Source organism: Bos indicus, chromosome 19 (assembly GCF_029378745.1).
Source record: "Bos indicus isolate NIAB-ARS_2022 breed Sahiwal x Tharparkar chromosome 19, NIAB-ARS_B.indTharparkar_mat_pri_1.0, whole genome shotgun sequence".
Lineage (NCBI taxonomy): Eukaryota > Metazoa > Chordata > Mammalia > Artiodactyla > Bovidae > Bos > Bos indicus.
The window spans coordinates 45,391,611-45,414,522 of NC_091778.1; the positions used below are offsets into that span (position 1 = coordinate 45,391,611).

At 57.6% G+C, this 22,912-nt stretch overlaps 2 protein-coding genes across 3 annotated transcripts; one reads left to right on the forward strand and one right to left on the reverse strand.

The window, feature by feature from the left end:
* Positions 1 to 3,133: 3,133 nt before the first annotated feature.
* On the forward strand, positions 3,134 to 10,251 carry GRN (granulin precursor). The gene is made up of 13 exons (XM_019981984.2): positions 3,134 to 3,286; positions 5,987 to 6,131; positions 6,249 to 6,374; positions 6,492 to 6,576; positions 7,269 to 7,381; positions 7,480 to 7,615; positions 7,731 to 7,825; positions 8,063 to 8,186; positions 8,458 to 8,555; positions 8,647 to 8,892; positions 9,121 to 9,354; positions 9,458 to 9,688; positions 9,778 to 10,251. The coding sequence occupies exons 2-13, from the start codon at positions 5,994 to 5,996 to the stop codon at positions 9,913 to 9,915; spliced, it is 1,764 nt and encodes a 587-aa protein (XP_019837543.2). The 5' UTR covers positions 3,134 to 3,286; positions 5,987 to 5,993; the 3' UTR covers positions 9,916 to 10,251.
* Positions 10,252 to 10,362: 111 nt separating this feature from the next.
* FAM171A2 (family with sequence similarity 171 member A2) lies at positions 10,363 to 21,071 on the reverse strand. 2 transcript variants are annotated; one of them, XM_070773614.1, is made up of 9 exons: positions 20,829 to 20,888; positions 17,950 to 18,064; positions 17,259 to 17,486; positions 16,936 to 17,028; positions 13,722 to 13,880; positions 13,449 to 13,628; positions 13,228 to 13,344; positions 12,976 to 13,102; positions 10,363 to 12,368 (listed from the first exon to the last, which is right to left on the reverse strand). In XM_070773614.1, exons 3-9 carry the CDS (start codon positions 17,401 to 17,403, stop codon positions 10,895 to 10,897), a joined length of 2,295 nt encoding a protein of 764 aa, XP_070629715.1. In that variant the 5' UTR covers positions 17,404 to 17,486; positions 17,950 to 18,064; positions 20,829 to 20,888; the 3' UTR covers positions 10,363 to 10,894. The 2 variants fall into 2 exon arrangements, with proteins under 2 accessions (XP_070629715.1, XP_019836034.2); XM_019980475.2 differs by lacking the exon at positions 17,950 to 18,064 and having other exon boundaries at positions 20,829 to 21,071.
* Positions 21,072 to 22,912: the final 1,841 nt, after the last annotated feature.

A 22,912-nucleotide genomic window follows, 5' to 3' on the forward strand; every position in this document is an offset into this window, starting at 1 on the left:
ATTCAGGAGGCTTAGAATAGCCAAGATAATCTTGAAAAAGAAGTTAGAGGACTCCTACTTCTCCTCATTTCAAAATTTGCTACAAAGCTATAGCAATTAAGACAGTGTAATACTGACCTTAAGGATGGACCTATACCTCAATACAATAGAACTAATTGTCTAGAGTCCATTCCTCATATTTACAGCCAGTTGATTCTATCAAAATAAAAAATCAAAAGGCCTGACCAAAGGAACCTGGGAGGAGTCAGGGAATAGGGTAAAAAGGGATGGACCTTTTGATATCAAATCTTTCTGTGACCCTGGAAATTTTTGCTTCTTCTCAGTCTACCCTGTTCACAAAATGACGCTTCCTCCTTAAAAGCAAAAAGCAGAGGGAGAGAGATTCCTGACTTGGGAGGTTTAAGGACATGCGTGTTTGTTGAGGAATGTGGGAGAGATTTTTTTTCAGTCTTTGGGGGAACTGTACCCTCTCCACTGACGTGGAGGTTCGCTGCATCCATTTTGACAAGACCTTTAGTAAAGATACTTTAAGTAAATATCTTATGTTTCTTTGCCACAGTAATCAAAGTAACTGCATATGACTAAAACTCTCCTAACTGCTCAGGCTCGTACCTTAACTGTTAATTACCATTCTTTAAGAGCGGCATAAGATCCATTGAGTTGACCAGGACTGTTTGTCCCTAAACTCAATGTCCCCAGGACATTTGGCTTCTAAGTTCTTCAGGCTGCTTTTTGTACTTTTTCCTATTGAATGCTTTTAATCCTTGCTAAACTGCAAGTGACTGCTTCTAAAAAACTTCAACGCATAAATCCCCTGATCTTTCGGTAATCTACCGTTGCTGGGAAGTCAGGTGACAGCATTTATTAAAAGTATATAAAATAAAAGAAGCACTGCATGAGGGACACTAGTGCTTTCATGGAGAACATTTATGATCCTTCAGAGAGGGTTTCTTAGCCTCAGCACACCTGACATTTTGTTGTTCTTCCCTGGTGGCTTAGATGGTAAAGAATCTGCCTGCAATGCAGGAGACCTGGGTTCGATCCCTGGGCTGGAAGATCCACTGGAGAAGGGCATAGCAACCCACTCCAGTATTCTTGCCTGGAAAATCCCATGGACAGAGGAGCCTGGGGGGCCACAGTCCATGGGATCACAAAGAGTCGGACACAGCTGAGCAACTAACACTTTCAGTCCTTGTTGTGGGGGCCATCCTGTGCACTGTAGGCTGTTCAGAACATCCCTGTGTCCTGCCCACTAGATGCCAGTAGCATCTCTCCGCAACTGTGACAATTTAGAATGTCTCCAAACACTGCCTAATATCCCCAGTGGGCAAATCACTCTGTTATGGATTTTGTGATATTTGTTTCAGTCATTCTAGGTGTTGTTTTTTTTTCCCTCTTTGTGTATTTTTTTTCTGGTTCCGTGTAGTCATGATTATAGGTTCATGTATTGATTTGCCAAACATTGCATGGTATTTGTGTATCTGTGCTTGCTGTGTCCATAGAAGCATATGGATATATGAGAATAAGCATACAGTCACCAGTATACAGAATAGTCCTGATTCTCAGCAGGATCCTTATCCACCTTTTGGACCCTCTGCAGGCCCAGGCTGAGCACCGCTGTTACACAGTTCCTCAACTCTGCCACTTCTTCCCTACACAGACTCCCACCACCCCTGAGTTTGCCTGTTTGTTCCCAACCCCAGTCTCACCCGCACCCCAAGCTCTCTGCTTAACCTACAGTGCTTCCCATCCACTTGGCAACCAAACACTGCCCTTCCTCCAAGTTACGGCATCAGGCTTCCTTTAGTATCTCCTGGTACATCTCCCATCACCCATCTCTGCCTGGGCCAGGCCCCATAAAGGGCACCGAGCACTCTAGCTCCTGCTACTGGTGAATCTGTTCTGTGTGGTTTATTTTCTCTCCCTCACTGGCTTCCCTGATGGCTAAGATGGTAAAGAATCTGCCTGCAATGTGCAAGACATGGGTTTGATCCCTGAGTTGAGAAGATCCCCTAGAGAAGGATCCCCTACCCACTCCAGTATTTTTTCCTGGAGAATTACATGGACAGAAGAGCCTAGAAAGCTACAGTCCATGGGGTCGCAAAAAGTCGGACACAACTGAGCGACTAACACTTTCACTTTGGGGCTTCCCTGGTGGCTCAGTGGTAAAGAATCTGCTTGCAATGCAGGAGATGCAGGAGACTGCGGTTTCATTCCTGGAGAAGGGAATGGCAATCCACTCCTATATTCTTGCCTGGAAAATTCCATGGACAGAGGAGACTTGTGGGCTATATAGTTTATGGGGTCGCAGAGTCGGATACGACTGAGTACACACGCGCGCGCGCACACACACACATCAACAAGTCAGTTCCTGAAAGGTAGGGCTTGGCTGAAACTAAGGAGCTACTTCCGGTATGCACCCACACCCACAGTCAGCCCAGGCTGGTGCCACACACCCAGCAACTCCACAAGTCCACTCCACTGAACCTGGCATTCAATCCCTGCCCAAGGCTGCCCTTCCATCTGGTTTTCTAATGCTTTTCCCAATACCCGCTGGTCTAGCCCCTTCTCCAACCCCTCTCCACTTGCCACTTATAATCCTCCCAGACTCAGCTTCAAAAAGTGCCCCCAAGGTGGCACTTTTTTCCTGCTCAGATCTAACCTACTACGTCTTCTCTACACACACCTGGAGCACCTGGAACCCGATTCTCCAACCCCCTCCCCATCCCCTGCTGTGAGCACCTTGAGGAAAGGGCCTGAGGTCTGTTTATCCTTGCCCTCACAACTCTCCTTCAGTCCTCTTTGGGGCCCGGCTGCTGAGCATTAAATCTGCATGGGATGAACAGAATAGAGACAGGATGCACAAATGTTCTAAATCCAAGAGACACCCCTTAAACGCTCTTGAACGCACCCATTACGGGACAGATCTCTTGGCTCTCAATGTCCCCGAAAAGGAGCTGACTCTCGGGATGGGTTAACAGAAGGCAGCGGGCACCCGCAAGCAGGCTGAGCCGGCCCAGGGCGTCACATGATTCTCCAATCACATGATCCCTAGAAATGGGGGGTTGGGGAGAGAGAGGAAAGAGGGAGGGGAGTGAATTGAGTAGGAAAAGAAACACAGGATTCCAGGTTGGCCCCGCCTTTACGTCGACCAGTAGCCAATGGGAGTGCGACATTCCGGACACCTGACCAATGGAAATTGAGGTGGGTGGGCCATCGAGCCGAGTGGCCCAAGTGGATGAGCTGCCTGACCGCTGCTACCCAGAGATCGCGGACCCCGACGCAGGTAAGGAGGGTGGACTTCGCTTGCTCCTTCCCAGGGGCCCAGCCTGGAGGACATGGGAGATGGGGCTCCTCTGGAGTTTCAGCGGGGATACAAAAAAAGATTCCCTTATAGAAACTCCGATGCATTGGAGGGAGTTTTATGGGTGGTGGGAGTAAACGGTAATTGCAGTGACCCCCATTAGAAGGGGCTCTCTCTCTCTCGAGCACCCCTGGAAGCTGCAGCCCCTTCTCCCAAAGCAGAGATCACTGTTCTTGAGTCGACTCCGCCCCCGTCGGCAGGTGCTGGCAGTGGTGCTGGTGGGCAGTCCCCGCTGCGGCTGGCAACAAGCGAGGCGCCCGCCCCGGCCCCGGAGCTCAGAGGGCTGGGAGTGGGGCTTGAGACCCTGGCCTCCTCAAAGACAGCAGGGACTCGGGAGTGGTGATTGAACCCCTGGGTCGTGTCTGACTCTCTCTAACTTCCTCTCGTGGGGCTAACTTCCGCCTCCCCCGGCCACTTTTTCCTGCTCTCTCCGCTGTTGGGTTGGCTCACCTTTTGGGAAATCTTTCTCCTGGCACTCGAAGTGGGGGGCTGCCACCTAGTGGAAGATGACGGAGCTGGGGGCTTGAAGAGGCTCCTGTCCTCCCTCTCTGTAGTGGCAGTGTCGGGTGGGGGTGAGAGGTCACCACTTGGAACCCTACTGAGATGAATTGGGTTCCCTCTTCCCCATTCTAGTCCGGAGTGTGTGTTTTTGCGCGTGTGCGTACATGTGTATTCAGTAGAAGTGTACACTATTCCGAACCTCAGGATACCCAGGAAGGAGGATGTACCTAAATGAATCACTAGGGTGCTGAGTAGTCAGAGATGTGTGCAGACAGGCATTCCTTCTGGCCAGGGCAGCCCAGCGAGCCTGCAGAGGGTTATGGTTGGACTCCTAAAAAGCAGGGCGGCCAGCTCCCTTTCCAGGGAGCTGTAGGCATTGGGGAAGAGAGTGAAAGGGGCCAAGGTCCAGGACCAGTCTTCTTCAGCCTCACCTGTACAGGAGATAAGCTCCTGGGGATGGTCTTTGAGTTGGAGAGAGGGCAGTGAGGAAAGCCAGGTGAGGGAAAGAGGATGTGAGTGACCCTGTGTGTGCTATTCCCTGCCACACAAAGTGTGCAGTGTCCACACTGAGAACTGAGGCCTAAAGACAGGAAGCAACTTCTGAGGCCTTCCTTCTAGCACTCATGTGCAGTATCCAGACAGCCCCTGTACCCCCACATTTCTGTCTGGGTCCAGTCCACTTGCCCAGAGAAACATTTCTATCCCTCTTCTCTGCTTGGACACCAGGCCTCTATCCTCCTTGGGTTTGGGGGGGTCCATTCCCATGCACTGTCCATGGTACCACTTGTGAACCCAGGTGCAATATACTCTGGAGCCATCAGAGCCTGTCATCTCTATGTCTTGATATATGACATGGGCGGGTTACTTCCTATCTCTGAGCCTCACTTTGGATGGTTGTTACAGAAAAAGAAAAGAAAATACATAGAATGTTGTCACTGGCTTCTAAAAGGTTCAGCATACATGACTGTTTTGGCCCTTCTAGACAGGGTAAGATCTCCTGGGCCTGCCCCATTAAACTAGCAGGGCTGGCTGAGCTTGGGGGAAGAGTTGTTCAGGAAGTGAAAGGCCACTCCCCTTCAGAGAATGAGGCTTGCTTCCTTCTGCTGATGCAGATGGCAGCCTGGTGGGCACACGTTGAGCTCTCTACATGCAGCTGGGTTTCTGCTCCAGGATAGAGAGAGGTAGAGGGGAAGGGTGGTGGGTATGTTTGAAGATCCTGAAAGGGCCTGGTGTGGGGCTTCCCTGGCAGTCTGGTGGTTAAGACTCCGAGCTCCCAATGTAGGGGGCATGGGTTCAGTCCCTGATCAGGGAACTAAGAACCAACATGCTGCATGGGCATGGCCCCACAATTTTTTTAATTAAAAAAATTTTAAAAAAGAAAGGGCCTGGTGGTATTGGGGGCCCATGGAACACAGGTGCCCCAAAGGTTGACCAAGCCTGTGTGTCTCCTTTGGATGGGGAGGGGACAGTCAGCAGGCACATGGTGGCTGGCCTTTGGGGAAGGCAGCCCAGACTCCGTCAACATCATACTTCCTTTTTCACAACTTTCTCAACCCCGTGGTTGATCATGTCATCATGTGACCTCCCCTCCCCTGCCAACAGGCCTTAGCAGAGGGCAGGTGTGAACACAGCACTGGGTAAGAAGGCAACTGGAGGGGCTGGCTTGGGAAGTGAAACCCTGGCTTTCCTTCAAGGGGAGACTTCAGTTCTGTCTTCCTAGGGCAACTGATGTCTTTCCCACCCCCATGGAGGTGGCTTACGTCCCCACAGCTCAGGCCCACAAAACCCACAGGTCTTCCGGACTCTCACATACCCACATCTGCACACACTCAGCCACAGAGATTCAACTGTTAGGCCATGTATTGGGGACACAGATTCACACACGTACTCACGCCAGCATTCATGCTCATGGATGTACACTCGCTGGTGCATGTGTGACCCCCGCACAGGACACACGTAGGAAGCTGAGCCTCAAGCCCTGCATCTTTCTTCCTGCCCGGACAGGCTGTTGTTGTGGAGGCTCAGATGGTCCCGGGCCTTCGCAGGGGGGAGTGACTGGTCCCAGAATCAAGGGCGACCTCGGCTTAAGCCAGTTGCCAAATGCCTCTTGGCACTTTGCAGGTGGACCATGTGGACTTTGGTGAGCTGGGTGGCCTTAGTGACAGGGCTGGTGGTTGGAACACAGTGCCCAGACGGTCAGCTCTGCCCTGTGGCCTGCTGCCTGGACCCGAATGGAGCCACCTACAGCTGCTGCAATCCCGTTCAGGTGAGTGCCCTATGGCCCAGGCAAAGAGCTGGCAGCCTGGGATCCGGCCTCTTGGATTGGCTATAGGAGCGGGCCAAGCTCAGGTCCTTCGATTTATCTCCTCGTCTCGCTTCCCAGGACCAGCAGCCGTCTGTGCTGAGCCAGCGTCTGGGCCGACCCTGCCAGGCCGATGGCCACTGCGCTCCTGGCTACTCCTGCATCCTCACTGTCTCAGGGACCTCCAGCTGCTGCCCGTTCCCAGAGGTGAGGGTGCCATTAGGTCTATGGAGAAGCTTGGGTCTGCATTTACACTTTTCCTGCACTCTCCCACCCTCCCAGGGAAATGGGCCTCGGTAACCAAGGCACTTCTGTGTCCCATAGGCTGTGTCATGTGGGGATGGCCGCCACTGTTGCCCCCGGGGCTTCCACTGCAACGCTGACGGGCGGTCCTGCTTCCAAAGATCAGGTGCGGCAGAGGTGGAGGAGGAGGGCAGGGAGGTGGGAGCAGAAGAATCTGGAGCATCCAGGACCCAGCCAGCAGAGTGACCTTGATTCCTGCCTTTGTGCCCTCATGTGTATGACATCTGTACTAAGCAACACCCCTCCACACCCTGCTCTGGACAGAGGGGCGCGTAGGGGTCAGAAGAGAATGCAAGACCCCAGGCCCAGGACCAAGCACTGTGGGGGTGAGGACAGGCCAAGTTGAACTGTTTTTTGGGGTTTTTTTTAAGATTTTTTTTGACATGGACCGTTTTTAAAATCTTTATTGAATTTGTTATAATATTGTTTCTGATTTATATTATTTTGGTTTTGCTTGGTTTGAGGCATGTGGGATCTTAGCCCCCTGACCAGGGATCACCCCACAGCCCCTGCATTGTAAGGTGAAGTCTTAACCACTGGACTCCAGGAAAGTCCAAAAGCTGCACTGGTTTAATGCCTACCCAGTCAGTGGATGTCCTTGCCCTGAGGCATATTGCTGGCACAAGGACTGGCCTGGGGGAGAGTGAGTTAAGAGAGCCGGGGGAGCCCTGAGCCCTAGTGCCAGCCCCTGAATCCTCCTGTAGCTGGGCTGGAAGGCACTGGTGCCAGCAGCTCCTTGAGTGATGGGGGGAATGACAGTCACTGACTGGGCGGAGTCCTGGGTCATCCCGTCTACAGATACCAAGCCCCTGGATGCCGTCCAGTGCCCCGACAAACAGTTCCAGTGCCCCAACTCCTCCACGTGCTGCACCATGCCTGATGGCTCCTGGGGATGCTGCCCCATGCCCCAGGTACAACTTTGGGAAGATGGAGGGTGGCGGGGGAAGGCAGTGTGGGCAGAGGAAGGGGTGGAGGGAGCAAAGACAGAGTCAGGGCCATCTCTTCTCAGGCTTCTTGCTGTGAAGACAAGATACACTGCTGCCCCCATGGCACGTCCTGTGACCTGGCTCGTGGCCGCTGTCTCTCGGCCACAGGCACCCACCCCCTGGCTAAGAAGATGCCTGCACACAAGACTAAAAGTTCAGGTAAGGAGGTATGAGTCTGGGGTGAAGAGAGACCTTTTCTAACTCCTAGCTGGAGAGAGCTGAAGAGACTGTCCCCTCCACTCTGGCTGCCCCTCACCTTTCTTTCCCCTTCCAGTGATCTTATGCCCAGATGGACAGTCCCAGTGCCCCGATGGTTCTACCTGCTGCAAGCTGCCCACTGGAAAGTATGGCTGCTGCCCGATGCCCAATGTAAGTGAGGGGCTATAGTCAGCTGGACTGTGTGCCCGCAGTCACCTGGCCTGGACACCCACCTACCTACCCAGCAGTGACTCCAGGGGGTGGGGCTGGCTTGCTGGCAGCTGGGAGCCTGACTGCTCAGGACTCATGCCACCCCCTAGTGGTAGACTTGGGGAAGTGCCTGCTGTCAGCCTGGCTGCTCCCTGCACCAGGGAGACTGGAAATCCCAAAGACCCTGCCCTCACCCAGGCCATTTGCTGCTCCGACCACCTGCACTGCTGCCCCCAGAACACTGTGTGTGACCTGACCCAGAGTAAGTGCCTCTCCAAGGAGAACGCTACGGACCTCCTCACCAAGCTGCCCGCACACACAGGTACCGGGGAGACCGCAGACCCCATTCTACTTACACCATGAGGAGTGAACAGATATGGGGGTGAGGACTGACTGCCACATGCATGGAGGGGCTGAAGCAGGGACAGTCCCTTCCATCCACACTGGGCCTCGCCTTAGGATCACTGCCAGGGGTGGCCTGAGCCGTACCCTCCGTCCTCCGCATCTGGTTCTCACTGTGGAGCTGGCAGAGGGAGGGCACCCCCAAGGGTCCCCAGTGCCACTGCTGACCCACCGCCTCACCTGTCTCACAGTGCAGGATGTCAAGTGCGACATGGAGGTGAGCTGCCCAGACGACTACACCTGCTGCCGCCTACAGTCCGGGGCCTGGGGCTGCTGCCCTTTTGTGCAGGTACCGAGGAGTTGGGAGTGGCCCGGGCTGAGCAGAGGGCAGCCACCAGCCAGTCCCCCCAGGCCCACCATCCCCTCTCCCGCCACCCTAGGCCGTGTGCTGTGAGGACCATGTGCACTGCTGCCCGTCCGGGTTTAGGTGTGACACAGAGAAGGGTGTGTGTGAGCAGGGGACCCGCCAGGTGCCGTGGATGAAGAAAGCCCCAGCCCACCTCAGCCTGCTGGACCTCGGAGCCGTGGAGGGGGACGTCCCCTGTGATAACGTCACCAGCTGTCCTTCTTCCACTACCTGCTGTCGACTCAAGTCTGGGGAGTGGGCCTGCTGTCCTGCTCCAGAGGTGCCTGGGGAGGGGGATGATTTGGGGGAGGGGGCAGTGTCCTGGCCTGGGCACATGGCCAGGCTCCTGTTGCCTTGCTCTTCTACCTTCTGCCAGCCCACGGGGGACCCCAGCTCAGTCACAGTCATGCCCAGCTGGAGGAGCCGAGCAGGAGAGTCAGGTTGGAGGTTGCAGGGGCTCAGGGCCCAGAGTAGCTGCCTAGACCACCCTTTTCTGCCATCTCCCCAGGCTGTCTGCTGCTCGGACCACCAGCACTGCTGCCCGAAGGGCTACACGTGTGTGGCCAGAAGGCACTGTAAGAGGGGGAAACAGGTGGTGACCGGACTGGACAAAGTGCCTGCCCACAGGGCCTCCCCGTCCCACCCCAGAGACATGGGCTGTGACCAGCACACCAGCTGCCCGGTGGGGCAGACCTGCTGCCCGAGCCTGAGGGGGGCCTGGGCCTGCTGCAAGTTGCCGCACGTGAGTGCCCACCTGCCCACTCCTGGTCAGGACGGGGGCCCTGTCTCAGGTGGGAGGGGACGTTAGTGGGGGTGAGTGTGCCAGGCCCCTTTGTCCCCCGCAGGCCGTGTGCTGTGAGGACCGCCAGCACTGCTGCCCGGCTGGCTACACCTGCAACGTGAAGGCCCGATCCTGTGAGAAGGAGGTGGACCCTGTGCACCCTGCCGTCCGCCTGGCCAGCGGCCCTCCTGTGGGCATGGGGAACGTGGAGTGTGGGGCGAGGCACTTCTGCCACGATAACCAGACCTGCTGCCCAGACAGCCAGGGGGGCTGGGCCTGCTGCCCCTACCGCAAGGTCAGTGCCAACCCCCACCCAGGGGCTGGGTAAGGGCCTGGGCCGGGTCCTGCCACGTCCAACTCTCACCCCCTACTCTGACCATCAAGGGCACCTGTTGTGGGGACAAGCATCACTGCTGTCCCAGTGGCTTCCGCTGTGCAGCCAGGGGGACCAAGTGCTTACGTCGGGAGGCCCTGCGCTGGGACGCTCCTTGGAGGGACCCGACACCGAGACAGCTGCTGTGAGGAGGGCCTGAGGACTGAAGACACTTGGCAGCCCTCAGGACCCTGCTCAGAGGGTCCCCACTGCTCAGGCCTCCCCAGCACCTCTCCCCCACCACATTCTCCCAGACCCCCTTCTGAGTCCCCCATCACCCTGGGAGGTGGGGCCTCAATCTAAGGCCTCCCTTATGCCAAGGTGGTGGTTGGGGGGGGCTGTGGCAAAAGCCACGTTTCAAGCTGCCATCCCCTCCCCCAATTTCTGTCAACTCTGTGGCCAGGTGCTCTTCCTATCCACGGGTGTGCGTGCGTGTGTATGTGTGTGTGTGTGCGTGCTGCAATAAAGTTTGTACACTTTCTTAACAGTGTCTGATTTGGCCACTCTGCCTGCCCTCCCCTAGGGGGCCCCTGAGCCAGGGTCCCCATCCAGTGGCCACATTCCCCAACCCCAGACCACAGAAAGACACACAGCAGTTCATCTCACGTTTTATATTTGCTGTTGCCCACAGTGATCCCATCACATTACTCCCTAGTCCCCGGAGCCGCCCCAGCCTCCAGCCCTGCGACATCGCAGCCCAGAGGTGGGCTAGTCAGCAAGCAGCACCCCCTCCCCTCCCAGGGGTCCGCTAGAACGCCCCCTCCCTTCCCGGCCCTCAGGCTAGCGGCTGAGGCCTCGTTGCCCCTCCTGCTTTCCCACGATAGAGCTTTCTATGTACAGCCACGTTTATACAGGCACTGCTTCCCCCCACCCAGCCCTCCTCCCCAGCACCTCCCATCGGGGGTCTGGTCCCCCCTCCCTCACCTCCCTGTCGGAGGCAGACACGGGTCCCTCCCAAGACATTACCCAGCACATACCATCGGACAGCTCCGCAGGGCCCCGGGCCCCTTTCCAGCCGGGCTGTGGGCTAAGGGCGAGGGCCCCCGCGGCCCCCCGGAGCGCGCACCCTGGGGGCGGGCCCGGGCGGAGGGGGCGGGGGCCGGCCCGGAGGCGGCGCCAGGCCGGGCGCTACTTAACGTTGAACACCATGAGCGGCCGCTCCTCCCGCCGCTGCCACGGGCTCTTCTTGTCGCCCGCTTCGTCGCCCACCTCCGCCCCCAGCTCGTCCTCCGGGCTGGTGAGCGAATCGCGCCGCAATTCGCTGGCGCTGCTGCGAGAACTGTCCCCGCGGCTGCGGCCCCGCCCCCGGGGTACCGTGGCCGCCCGGCCCTCGGGCGCAGCCACCTCGTCCAGCAGCGGCGTCAGCGAGTTGTCCTCCGGGGAGCAGAGGCCCGTGCGGCTCTCGCTGCTGCTCGGCTCCGTGTCCTCGCTGAGCGCCAGGCGCGGGGGCGCCGGCGGGGGCGGCGGGGGCGCAGGCGGGGCGGTGGCCGGGGCGCGCTCCCGCTCCTCCCGCAGGGGCCGCCGGCGGGCCGGCCGCGCCTCGTGCACGTCGACGCCCGAGTCCAGGCTGGCGTCCGTGCTGCGGCCGCCGCCGCCCGCCTGCAGGTCGATGTACGAGTGGCGCACTTGCGAGTTGGAGCGCCCATCGAGGGACACGAACCAGGCGCGCGGGTGAGGCTTCACGCCCAGTTCCAGCAGCTTCTTCTCGGTCAGGGCCTGTAGCTCTCCGTTGAGCTGCGCCATCGTCGACTCGTTGAACAGCACCGGGATGGTAACCGAGCCGCTGACGGGCGCCGAGCGCGCACTCCCCCAGCCCTCGCCGCCACCACCCCCGCCGCCCTCGCCCCCCGCGCCCGAGTGGCCCGGCATCAGAGGGCGCTGGGGGTCGGGCTGGGGAAAAGGGCGTGCGGGGCCGGGGGCCGCGCCCTCGGGCGGGGCCGACTCCTCGCCTGCCCCCGTTGCGCCCGCCTCGCCGCCTAGGCGCACGTAGTGCGCGGGGATCACCAGGGTGGGCATGACGTTGCGGTAGACGCTGTCCTTAAGGTGGTCGATGGAACCACAGAAGATGAGCTGCCCGGCCTGGCTGAGCGACGGCGGCCGCGCCAGCTGGTCCACCGACTGCGACAGCAGGAAGTCGGGGGTCTTGCTCTCGGCCGCCCCCTTGTGGCCCAGGTAGTGCTCGAAGGGCGGCGGCGGCGAGGGCGGCTCCTGCAGAAAGGCCGGGGTCCCCGGGGGCCCCCGCCGGTACTCCTCCAAGCCTGGCTCCAGCCCGGCGGGACCCTCGACGGAGCGGGCGCCCTTGAGGCCGGCGCCCTCGCCCCCGCGGGCACCCGTAGGCTCGGCGGCCGGGCGGCTGGCGGAGCGCGGCTTGGCACGGAAGAAGTCGTCCCGGGAGCCGGTCAAGTCCCGTGAGCTGGAGAAGGCGGAGTGGAGGGGCCCTGGAGGTGGAGCCTCGGGGTCCCCCGACGGCGCGGGCTCCAGGGATCCCCCACAGATGAGGTGGAGTTGGGACATCGAGGTGGCCTGGTCTCGTTTGTTACCGTCAGAGGGGCCGGAGAGCTGCAGCTTGCGATGCTGTTGCCTCGGCTTCAGGCAGCGCCTCCTGGAGACACGGGGGGCAGATCGGGGTGTCAGGAAAGGGTGGGGGTCCCTGACCCTGAAGTTGGAAGATGGGTTTGGGTATAGTTGGAGGGGTCCTAACAATGCCTGGGACTCAGGAGAGGATGGGGAGCCCAGGTGGGTCCTGGGAGAGGTTTGTGGACAGAGTTGGAATGTCTGCGGGAGGTCCAGCAGGCAGCGGTATCCATCTGGGTCCCACCTCGGGGTAAACCGCACTCCGTGGTTCATGGCAGGTGCAGTGAAAGCCAGGGAGGAACTTAGGCCAACCAGGGGCATGTGTGGCCTCAGGTCCCCTGGAAGTGGGGACTGGGGTGGTAGAAGCAGCTGTGGATGGTCTCTGGAGGGGCCTGGCCTGCAGCTCCTGCCTCCTCACCCCAACTTCTCTGAAGTCACCAGTCTTTCTGTCTTTACATATGCATGTGCATATGCATTGCCTTCTTGGCAGCGCCTTAAGAATCCCAGTGGTGTTTTATGCATCCCTAGGGCCCCAGCACCTGGCTCAAGACCAGGCATGGAGCAGGCCTCAGGCCATGGCTGGAATGAGGGGGCTTGGGCATCAGGAGGCAGTGGGAGGGGATCAGGGCACTCACCGACAGTAGTAGACGAGCAGACACAGCAGAATGAGCACGAGCAGGGCCAGGGCTGCCAGGATGGTGAGCAGGAAGATAGTGTGGTAGGTGCCGATGTCCTGGATGCCCGACGTGATGGTGACCAGCCCTATGCCAGGCGAGGGCTTAGCCTTCCCAGGGGTGGCTGTCCCTCCTGCCATTCAGAAGGAGTCCACTCTCCCCGCCTCCCCTTCTAACACCGCCCCCGGTCCCTGCTGCCCCCTCAACTCTCACCAGCCGTGGGGGAGGCCATGGCGGCTGCCCAGTACCCCAGCTGAGGGGAGACGAAGGTCCAGTAGAGCTGCCGGCCTTCCTTTCGGATCACACCTGTGCCGTTGCGTACCCACAGCCCTGGGAGAGGCAGGGCTTTCAGTAAACTCCGTGTCCCCAACTTAAGTCCCACTTTTTTCCCCAAACTCCAGCACCTGCACATACATCCCCCGCCAGGCACTCACCACTCTTGGGGTCGAACCTCCAGGCTGGAATGCTGGTGCCCACAGCGAGGGCACGAGGTTCCGAGGGCACTGGCAGGGATAGGTGAATGGGGCCTGAGAGCGGCACTTCTGTCCCATTACCTGCCAGCAGGTGCACGCTCACAGCGGCCACGGGCATCAGCTCCAGCCAGGAGCCGTTGCCTGCAGGAAGGGGACACAAGGGCTGAGGGCTAAGTCCTGGTGGTGGCGGGGCACGGCAGGGGGAATCCCTTCCGTGGCTGGCACCCAGCATACCTGAGCTGGAGGCCTCTGTGCCCAGGAAGGCAGGGAAAGCCCGCATTTCCTGCTGGGTGCTGGCAGGTGTGAGTGAAGCCCAGAGCTGGCTGTAGGTAGAAGTGACGGGCAGGCGGGCAGCCCGGCGCTGGAACTGCACCCAGGGCTGGGAGCGGGCACCTGGAATGGAGAGAAGGGCTGCAGTGGCCTGGCCAGGGACAAGCTGCCCCAGAGACCAGAATAGAAAGCAAGTATCTGAGGCAGGGGTCCCCAACCTCTGGGCCACGGACAATACTTCCTTGTCAGATCAGCAGTGGTGTTAGGAAGAAAGTGCACAATAAAGGTAATGCAGTTGAATTATCCTGAAGTCACCCCCAAGCCCGGTCTGTGGAAAAGCTGACTTTCACAAAACCAGTCCCTGGTGCCAGAAAGGTTGTGAACCACTGATCTAAGAAGGGGAGCCAATGGGTCAGGACACGTGGGAAGGCCAGGGAGGGTGGTAACTTGGGGAGAGAACTGGGCAGGCTTAGAATGGTAACTTTGAAGGGGCAGGAACCTGAAATCTGCTCCAGTAACTACTAGACACACAGGGCTGTTAAGCACTTGACATGTAGCTAGTGGGACTGGGGAACTGCATTTATTTCTAACTCTAAGAAGTTTAATGAATTTTTAATTTATTCAAATTTAAATAGCTACATGTGGCTCCTGCATTTGACAACTTAGGTTTTGGATGTGTGTGTGTCTGTCTGAAATTAAAAGATGCTTACTCCTTGGAAGGAAAGTTATGTCCAACCTAGGTAGCATATTCAAAAGCAGAGACATTACTTTGCCAACAAAGCTCCGGCTAGTCAAGGCTATGGTTTTTCCTGTGGTCGTGTATGGATGTGAGAGTTGGACTGTGAAGAAGGCTGAGCGCCGAAGAATTGATGCTTTTGAACTGTGGTATTGGAGAAGACTCTTGAGAGTCCCTTGGACTGCAAGGAGATCCAACCAGTCCATTCTGAAGGAGATCAGCCCCGGGATTTCTTTGGAAGGAATGATGCTAAAGCTGAAACTCCAGTACTTTGGCCACCTCATGCGAAGAGTTGACTCATTGGAAAAGACTCTGATGCTGGGAGGGATTGGGGGCAGGAGGAGAAGGGGACGACAGAGGATGAGATGGTTGGATGGCATCACTGACTCGATGGACGTGAGTCTGAGTGAACTCCGGGAGTTGGTGATGGACAGGGAGGCCTGGCGTGCTGTGATTCATGGGGTCGCAAAGAGTCGGACACGACTGAGCGACTGATCTGATCTGATCTGTCTGTCTGTCTTGAAGCAGAGGGAATGTATAAATAATATTCCAATATAGTATGGTAATAGCTAACATTTACTAAGCTTTAAGATATGCTGGGCACTGTTCTAAGCAGGTTACTTACATTAACCCCTGTAATTAGCACAACAGCCCCTGAGGTAGGTGCCTTTATTATCAGCCCCATTTTAAAGATGCAGAATTAGAGGCAGGAAAGGTTCAGTAACTTCCCCAAGGTCACTGAAGCCTGATCGAAGCCCAGGCAATTGGGTACCAGGGCCCCTCCCCTCACTCACCATTACATCCTGCCTCCCTCTTGAAATAGCAGGGTGCAAGGGGAGCTTGCCCTGCCCATCTTGGGAATAGTCTACGGAGCCCTGCAGGGTGAGTAAGGCTCAGGCAGGAAAGAAGGTGGGAAGGAACTTCTCAGAGGACTGACAGGAGGAAGGCCTGGGGCATGAGGCAACTGGCTGGTTGGGGGAAGACAGGTGACTCGAGTGGGAGGCAAGCAAGGCAGCCAGCAGCGCACAGGCTCCTGGAGGGCGCTGCCAGCTTTGTGAAAGAGTCTAGGCTTTCTACAGAAAGCAGTGGGAGCCGTGGGAGGGCTTTCAGCTAGGGGGCAATAAAGGGTTCCTCTGGCATTTTAGAAACCTCCAAAGACATTTTAGAAGCCTCTGGTTCAGGATCAGAGAGGAGATGAGCAAACAAAAAGAGTAATGTGGGGACAAGGATTCAAGCTAAGAATATAAATTGGGGAGGGGAGGCACCCTGTTCAGAACCCACGTTGGCGCCCCAGTACTAGCCAGATGGAAGCTATCCTCTGCCTGGCTGCGTCAGCCAGTCTGCACCAGACACCCCTCCTGTACAGCCAGACCAGAGCACCCTTACAGTCCCTTTCTGCCCCTGCATCTATTTTTGGGGGGGAGGGGCAGGGGGCGCTGTGCTGGGTCTTCTTGTGGCTCATGGGTTCTTCGTTTCAGCGTGTGGACTTTCTGTAGTTGCAGTATACAGGCTCTGGAGCACGTGGGCTTAGTTGCCCCATGGCATGTGGAATCTTAGTTCCCAGACCAGGGATCGAACCCACATCCCTCGCATTGGAAGGTAGATTCCCAACCACTGGACCACCGGGGCAGTCCTTGCCCCTGAATCTCGATTCCGCTCCAGTGAAGGTGCCTTTGCTCCCTCTTCATGAGCCCACTTGCCCCACAGCTCCCTTCGCCAGATCCTCTCACCCTGCTGTTGTCCCACGTGGAGGTCCTCTCAGTATTGAACACAGCTGCCCTCCACTCCACGGCCCTGCCTGCTCTGTGGTTATTTCAGGGTTTGCAGTGATCTGTCTTTCTGTTTGTCAGTGAACTCCACAAGGCGAGGAGCCAGTTAGCTCTTCCTCACCATTGTCCCCCAGCACGACACAGTACCTGGCACAGCACAGGGGCTGCAGCAAGTATCAACTGGGTGAGACCAAAAGTCTAGGGGTGGACAAGGTCCGCTGCAGGGTTGCTCCAGGCCTTGCACTTGATAGGTGTTCTGTGTCTGTGGATTGACCCTAGTATCGAACATAGTCGGGCACCCAGTAGGTGCACAAGAAGTGCTTGTAGATCCACTGAAGACATGGTGGCAGGAAGTAGGAATTCTAATGGTAGGAGAACAGTGAGAACAGAAACCACGAGAAGCCCCCCAGACAGCAAGCATTTATTGACCACCTTCTGTGCCATTTTTCGCCTGCCTGATGCCATTTAATCCTTAGCTCAATTTGACAACATAGATCCTATCAATATTCACATCTTACTGAGGAACTAACTGAGGTTCAGAGAGGTTAAGTGACTTGCCCAAGGGCACCCAGCCAAACTGTGGCAGAGGGGAGCACTCTGTACCCAGGTCAGGGAGAGGGAAGGGAGGCCGGAGTGGGTGGAGGGGAGGGGACTGGAGAAGGGAGAGTCTTACCAGGAGAGCCCAGCAGGATGTGCACCAGGTCCTCATAGAGGATGAGGGTGGCCGGCCGCTCAGGGAGCAGGTAGAGGCTGACTGAGGCATACACTGCAGGAGGGGTGGCCTGTCAGCTTCAGAGAAAGCCCCCCTCCCCCAGGCCGGGCACTCCCACCATCTGAATCCCAGTGACTTCATCCTCTCTCAGCCCCTTCTGCGTACCCCAGCCCAGGCAGCAACTGCTAGAAAGCCTGCCCCTCCGCCCCCAAGAGCTATTTTGGGAAGGGGCTGATGGGGTCAGCTGCTCTCCCCCCACCCACTCCAGCTGCCCCTGCACTCACAGGGCAGCTTGTCAACACGCCAGGGCACAGAGTTGGTGAGGAACCCAGGGCGGGCAGCAGTAACCAGCACCCAGGTGCCCAGGCGATAGCTGAGGGGCAGTGTGGCCACGCCCTCTGAGTCCGTGGTGCCGGCAGCCAGCAGCATCCGGTTTCCAAACACATCCACTGAGGCTCGGGCCAAGGGCACCAGCTCCCCGCTCACATACACCTGCACCTTGATCAGGATCTCTGTGGGCAAGATCGGGTGAGGGGAGTAAGGAGGAGGGAGAGGGGATGAGAAGCCCAGGGGGAGCCTCAAGATCAGAAGAGGGAGCTGTGGTTGGGAGTGGCTTTGGGACCCAGGCTAGACAAGGTATTATGAGCCAGCATATATAGAGCCCTCATGTAAACCTCACATTAGCCCGTGAGGTAGGCGGTACTATTAACATATTTCATCAAGTCTAACACATGCACATTTTGACATTTTAACATTCTGAACTCAGGCTGTGCCTAAGATTGATGATGCCATAATTCTAATCGGCAGCATTTTTTTTTTTTTTTGCTGGCACATGAAATAATGGTGTATCTTACAGTCAGTGATGCATTAGACCCAATAAAATATGCTCGTAGCCCATTTTATAGCTAAGGAAACTGAGGCTCAAAGGGTTTAGATTCTTGCCCTACAGTTAAGTGGGAGATCTGGGATCCAAACCTGGGAGTCTGTCTCTAGACCCAGATCCTTAACCACTGGACTCTATGGGAGTGGTGTCAGGGAGAGGAGAGGGAAGGAGAGCTGAGAAAGGATGAATAACCGGCAAACCAGGGATCTGCAAGTGGAGCAGAGAGGAGAGTAGTCAAGAGTCAGTCATTTGGAAGGAAGGAAGAGGAGTTGGGGCAGAATTTGAGTTCTCAAGAAAAAACCCGAGAAAGGGACACCAAGCAGGCTGGCCATTCCCATCATTCAGCCTCTTCCCAGAACCCTGTGCATGAGCCTGTCTCCCTTCAGATTTAGGGACTCACACAACCCCTGAGCTCCAACAAGTACCCCCTGACCCCTCCCCCTCACAGGGACTGCCAGCCCCCTCCCAGCTGGTCAGCTACAGCCAGTCACCATGGCAACGCCCTCATTCCTCCCAGGAGATGGGCAGCGAGCTGGGGCCCTGGCAAGGGGAAGGAGATCTGGGGGGCCGACACAGGCCTAAGGGTAACCAGTGTGGAGGGGGCTGGGAAGCTAAGTCTTTCTTTCCAGCCACTTGGCCCCTGGCCCCAGGATGGTCTGGCCAGGATGGGCCTGCAGGTGTCCTGAGCTCAGAGGAGCTGACAGAGGAGGGACCAGGCCAGAGTTGTTCTCATGGATTTGCAGCATTCTCTCTGACCCATAGCGCTAACTCCCCTTCCTACTCGGCGCAGTTCTTCCTCAAGAGCATCCTCATCCCTCTCTTGTTGCTAAGAATGGGAGTAGGTATCTTGCCTGAAAAGGTACAGAAGGCTCAGTGTGGCGGCCCCAGGGGAGTGGGCGAGCTGCTAGACACAAACCTATGAGAGTCCAGGTGCAGAAGGACAAGCCCGGAACTGCGGGCAGCCGGGCACGAGGAGGCCATGGGGCCTCCCGGTGGAGCCTGACACGCAACAGCGACAGGTGTTTCGTCTCAGGCTTTCAACCAACCCCAGGGCCAGCGCCACGCCTGCCCTTGGCATCCCGTCCAGCTGTTCGCCTGAGCCCACCTCCCTCTCGCCTCCCAGGCCAGAGCCCAACTCAGAGGGTGGGTGTGCATGCACTCGACCCTTTCCTGCTTTCTGGTTCTCCTGGGTACTGACAGCCTGTCCACACTCCCCCTTTCCCCACCACCACCCAGCAGGAATTCTGAGAAGCCAGAGGGGCCTGCAGGCTCCCCACCCCTGCCCCGGGCTAGGAGCAGCTGGATGGAGCAGCTGGGAAGAAGGGACCTGGGAGTCTGGAATACGGTCTTTTGAAGGAATGCCTTGGGTTCAAGGGCCAGAGCCTCAGAAAAAGGGAGGGGTCCTAGGGAATAAGACAGGGGTGGGCAGGTAAGGCCTGAGAAGGCATCAGTGCCAAGCTGGGGAGGGGGTGGGCAGGTGCCTAGCAGAGTCCCCCTTTCTCCTCAACCTGGGCCCCAACCAGCAACCCGGGAGAACCCCCTCTTCTGGCTCATTTCCAGCCAATTCCCTGGGCTCCCTCCCTAGGCGTGCAGCTCTTGAGGAAGAGGCTTCCTGAAAAAACAGGGCCCCTTCCTACCCATCAAAGCCTCCACCCCTGCAGAGAGGAGGGGAGACTGAGGCCAGGGAGATCCTTCCCCATTCCTCCAAGCTTGACATTCCACCTAGGATCCGCCTGTCCAGGCTTCAGCCCTGCCCCATTCCAGGAGGAAATCCGACCCCCTCCCTTCATCCGGACCTTACTTCCCTCATCCAGACACCACCCACCCCCCTGCTTTTCCTGCCAGCTCCTTGATGGAAAGGCAAAGAGTAGAGAGCACCATGTCAGGCCGGGATGGGGCTCAGAGGCAGAAGTGGGGAGAACAGTGGCTGGGGTGGTGGGGTCAGGGGCTAGGAGGCAGGCGCAGGGCTGGGGTGGGGTGGACGCCCCTGAGAACCCTGGCATCGGTAGGGAGTCATGGTCTAGCCCTCCCGGCCTCTCCCGTGGCAGGAGCCAGCCCCGCCCCCACCTCACACTCTCACCTGGGCCCGTGAGGCGCTGGGAGGGTCTCCTCCACTGCGATGGAGAGGTAAGAGGAGGAGGGGGTGAGCTGGGGGCGGGCTGGGACAGGAGTGGCTGGAGGCTTGCTGGACGGGGACCCAGGCACCTGCCCTTCCAGCCGACACTGCCCACAGCCAGTTAGCCAGCTCAGCATGGCTCCTCCACCAACCACAGCCCTGCCATGCGCCTTGAGCTTGGAATCAACGTACCCCTTTTTCCAGACAGCCCCCCAACTGCAGCCCCTCGTCCATCACGGGCCAATCGGTGTTTCTTTGGTGCACCCCAAATTCTGAACCTGGGGGCCGGCGGGGGCCTGTCAGGCTCCAGGGCGAAGAACCCCATTCGAGCAGCCAATCCGCCCACCGCCTCACCCACTCCCCCTTCTCCCCTCCCCCCTTCAAACCCAGCTCCAGGCGCCCAACCCCCGTCCGGGCCCAGGGTGGCAGCCGCTGCCTGCGCCCCCAACCCAGCGGGGTTCGGGAGCGAGGAACCCGCTGGGGGCTGCGGAGCGGGCGCCCGCCCCAGCCCGCCCCTGGGCGGGTGTCTCCGATAGACAATGGCTCAGGCAGCAGCGCCTCGCGGACCAGGAGGGAGAAAAACAAGGCGGGAGGGGGCGGTGGCGCGGAGCCTGGGGACCCCGGCCCTCCCCATTGTGCCTCTCCGAGACCCCCGTCTGGCGGTCTCCCTCTCTCTCTCTCCTGTCCCCCGTAAGCGACGACCCCAGGTCGCCTAGCTCCCCCCACCCTAATCCAGGGAATAGAATACCCCTCAATTCACAAGCGCCGCGAAGAAGGGGCTGGCGGGCGGGTCCCGATCGGGGGTAGTGGGGGTACGCAGGCCCAGGATCAGTGCCCCTCCCGGCCAAGACTCACCCTGCGGGCTGGGGGGCTCCGGCGGCGACTTGCCGGGAGCCCGGGAGGCGCCGCCGAGCAGCAGCCCCAGCAGCGGCAGCAGCCGCGCGAGGACGCTGGGGCCACTCGGCGGCGGCATCGCGGGGCTCGGCCCGGCCCTAGCGGCCCATGGCTCCCGCCCGGCCCCGCTCGGCCGGCCCCGCTCAGCCCCAGCTCAGCGCCGCGCCGCGCGGCTCGGGCTCCCGCTCTGGCTGTGGTGGCCGCTCAGCGCGATTGTCTCCGCCCGGAGCCGCCGCCAGCGCCCCCTGCAGGCGGCGCCCCACCCCCGCGGGCCTCCGGGCGCCGCCCCCTCGATGCCCGCAGCCCACTCCGCAGCCCCCTGCTGCGCGCCCAGACCCCTGGCTGCAAGGGAGTGTAGCGAATAGGGTCCGACCACTGGCGTTCTCGGAGTTCCAGAGCCCTCAAAATTGGGTGCAAAATTTGGGTAGGAAGAATTGCTGTTGCTTACAACACAAAGAGTTGCTCATGAGTGTCTCCAAAAACTGTCAAGAACTGCGCAGTCCTCTCCGCACAAACAACCTGCGCGGTGCTGGCAAGGTAGGGCGCAGTCCCATGGGGGAATAACCCCGGTCCGGGGGTTCTTGTCTAGTCTTCCTCCTCTTGAGTTCTAAGCAAGTTCCTTAGCCTTCTGCTCCACAGCCTTCCTTTAAGATGAGAGTTGTGGTAATCTCTGCCTTGTAGGATTATTGTAAGGATTAAAAGAGATAATGATGTAAAGGGTGCTTTACTGGAGCGCAACAGATGTTGCTGTTGGCTCAGGGTGAGGTTCACCCTCGGGGTGAGGCTCACCACTGCCCAGTAGTATATCCATCCCAGGGCAAACCAAATGCTTAGAACCGCACGTTTGAATCCCGCACTGGAAGCTTGCCCTGGCACCCACCAATCTCTCCTTTCCAGTTTCTGGTCATCTTTATCATTCAACTTGGTCAAATCCTCATCTAATCTGCATCCCTCTTCTGGTTTTCTTTTGCTTGTCACCTTCTCTTTCTCACAATATGGTGCCCTGAAGGGGCCTGGACACTTAGGGTAAGGAACTCCCTGTCCCTCAGAGGTCAAGCTTTTTTCCTGGTTAGGTGCCTCTTTTGGGTCTCCTGTCAAGGACACATAATTATGAGCTTGTGAACAAAACCACCTGATTGATTCTTTGTTTCCCTCCCTCTCTCTCTCATTCTCCCTTCCTTCCTCCCTCTATCCCTTTTTCTTTCTTTTTCACAAATTTCCATCTATTCATATTTCCCCCTTCTAATTCTTATGTAACCAATTTTTTTTTTTCACAACCTCAACACAGGATTTAGCACTCATTCCTGGTGAATTTCATCTTGTTGGTTTCAACCCAACTTTACAATCTGTCAAGGCTGCCTTGAATCTGCTTCATCACCCATTGTATTGGAGCTGCCTCTCAGCCAGCAGCCATCTGCAGGGTGAAAGCAGCTTTGCTGCCTCCATTCACGGGACTCATGACAATACCAGGCATCCCGAGGATGGAGCTTTGGGACGCCCCCACAGAGATTGCCTCTGCTTTATCAAAATTGTTCAATTTTAAATCCGCATCTCTATCATCCAGGTCACATTTCTGTCTTGTTTATAAGGACAAATGCCAGATGCTTTGCTGGATCAAGATAAATTTTCTGGGGCCATCCAGTTACAATGGCCACGGGAAGAGAGGGTTTGGCTGCTATTTAAGGATCACAGCTTAATATTTTCCTAAATGGTCACAGTCACCCATGAAGAAACCTGTTCTGGAACATGCCATGCATGGATGTCAAATTGTTCTCTTTACATAATTTACCTTTTACCCCTTTGGGTAAAATCAAATGCCAGCAGCTCTTGTGTGGTAAGTCTGTTCATCAGTGGCTTCCCTCAACACTCAGCATCAAGTCCAAAGTTCTTCCCCATGGCTGCAAAGTGCTGCATGCCTGCCCCCACCCCTAACTTCATCTGGATTCCTCGCCTGCCTTCAGCCCAAGGGTCTCCTTTCTTTTGCTTGAATACGTCAAGCCTGCTCCCACTTCAGTTCAGTTCAGTCGCTCAGTTGTGTCTGACTC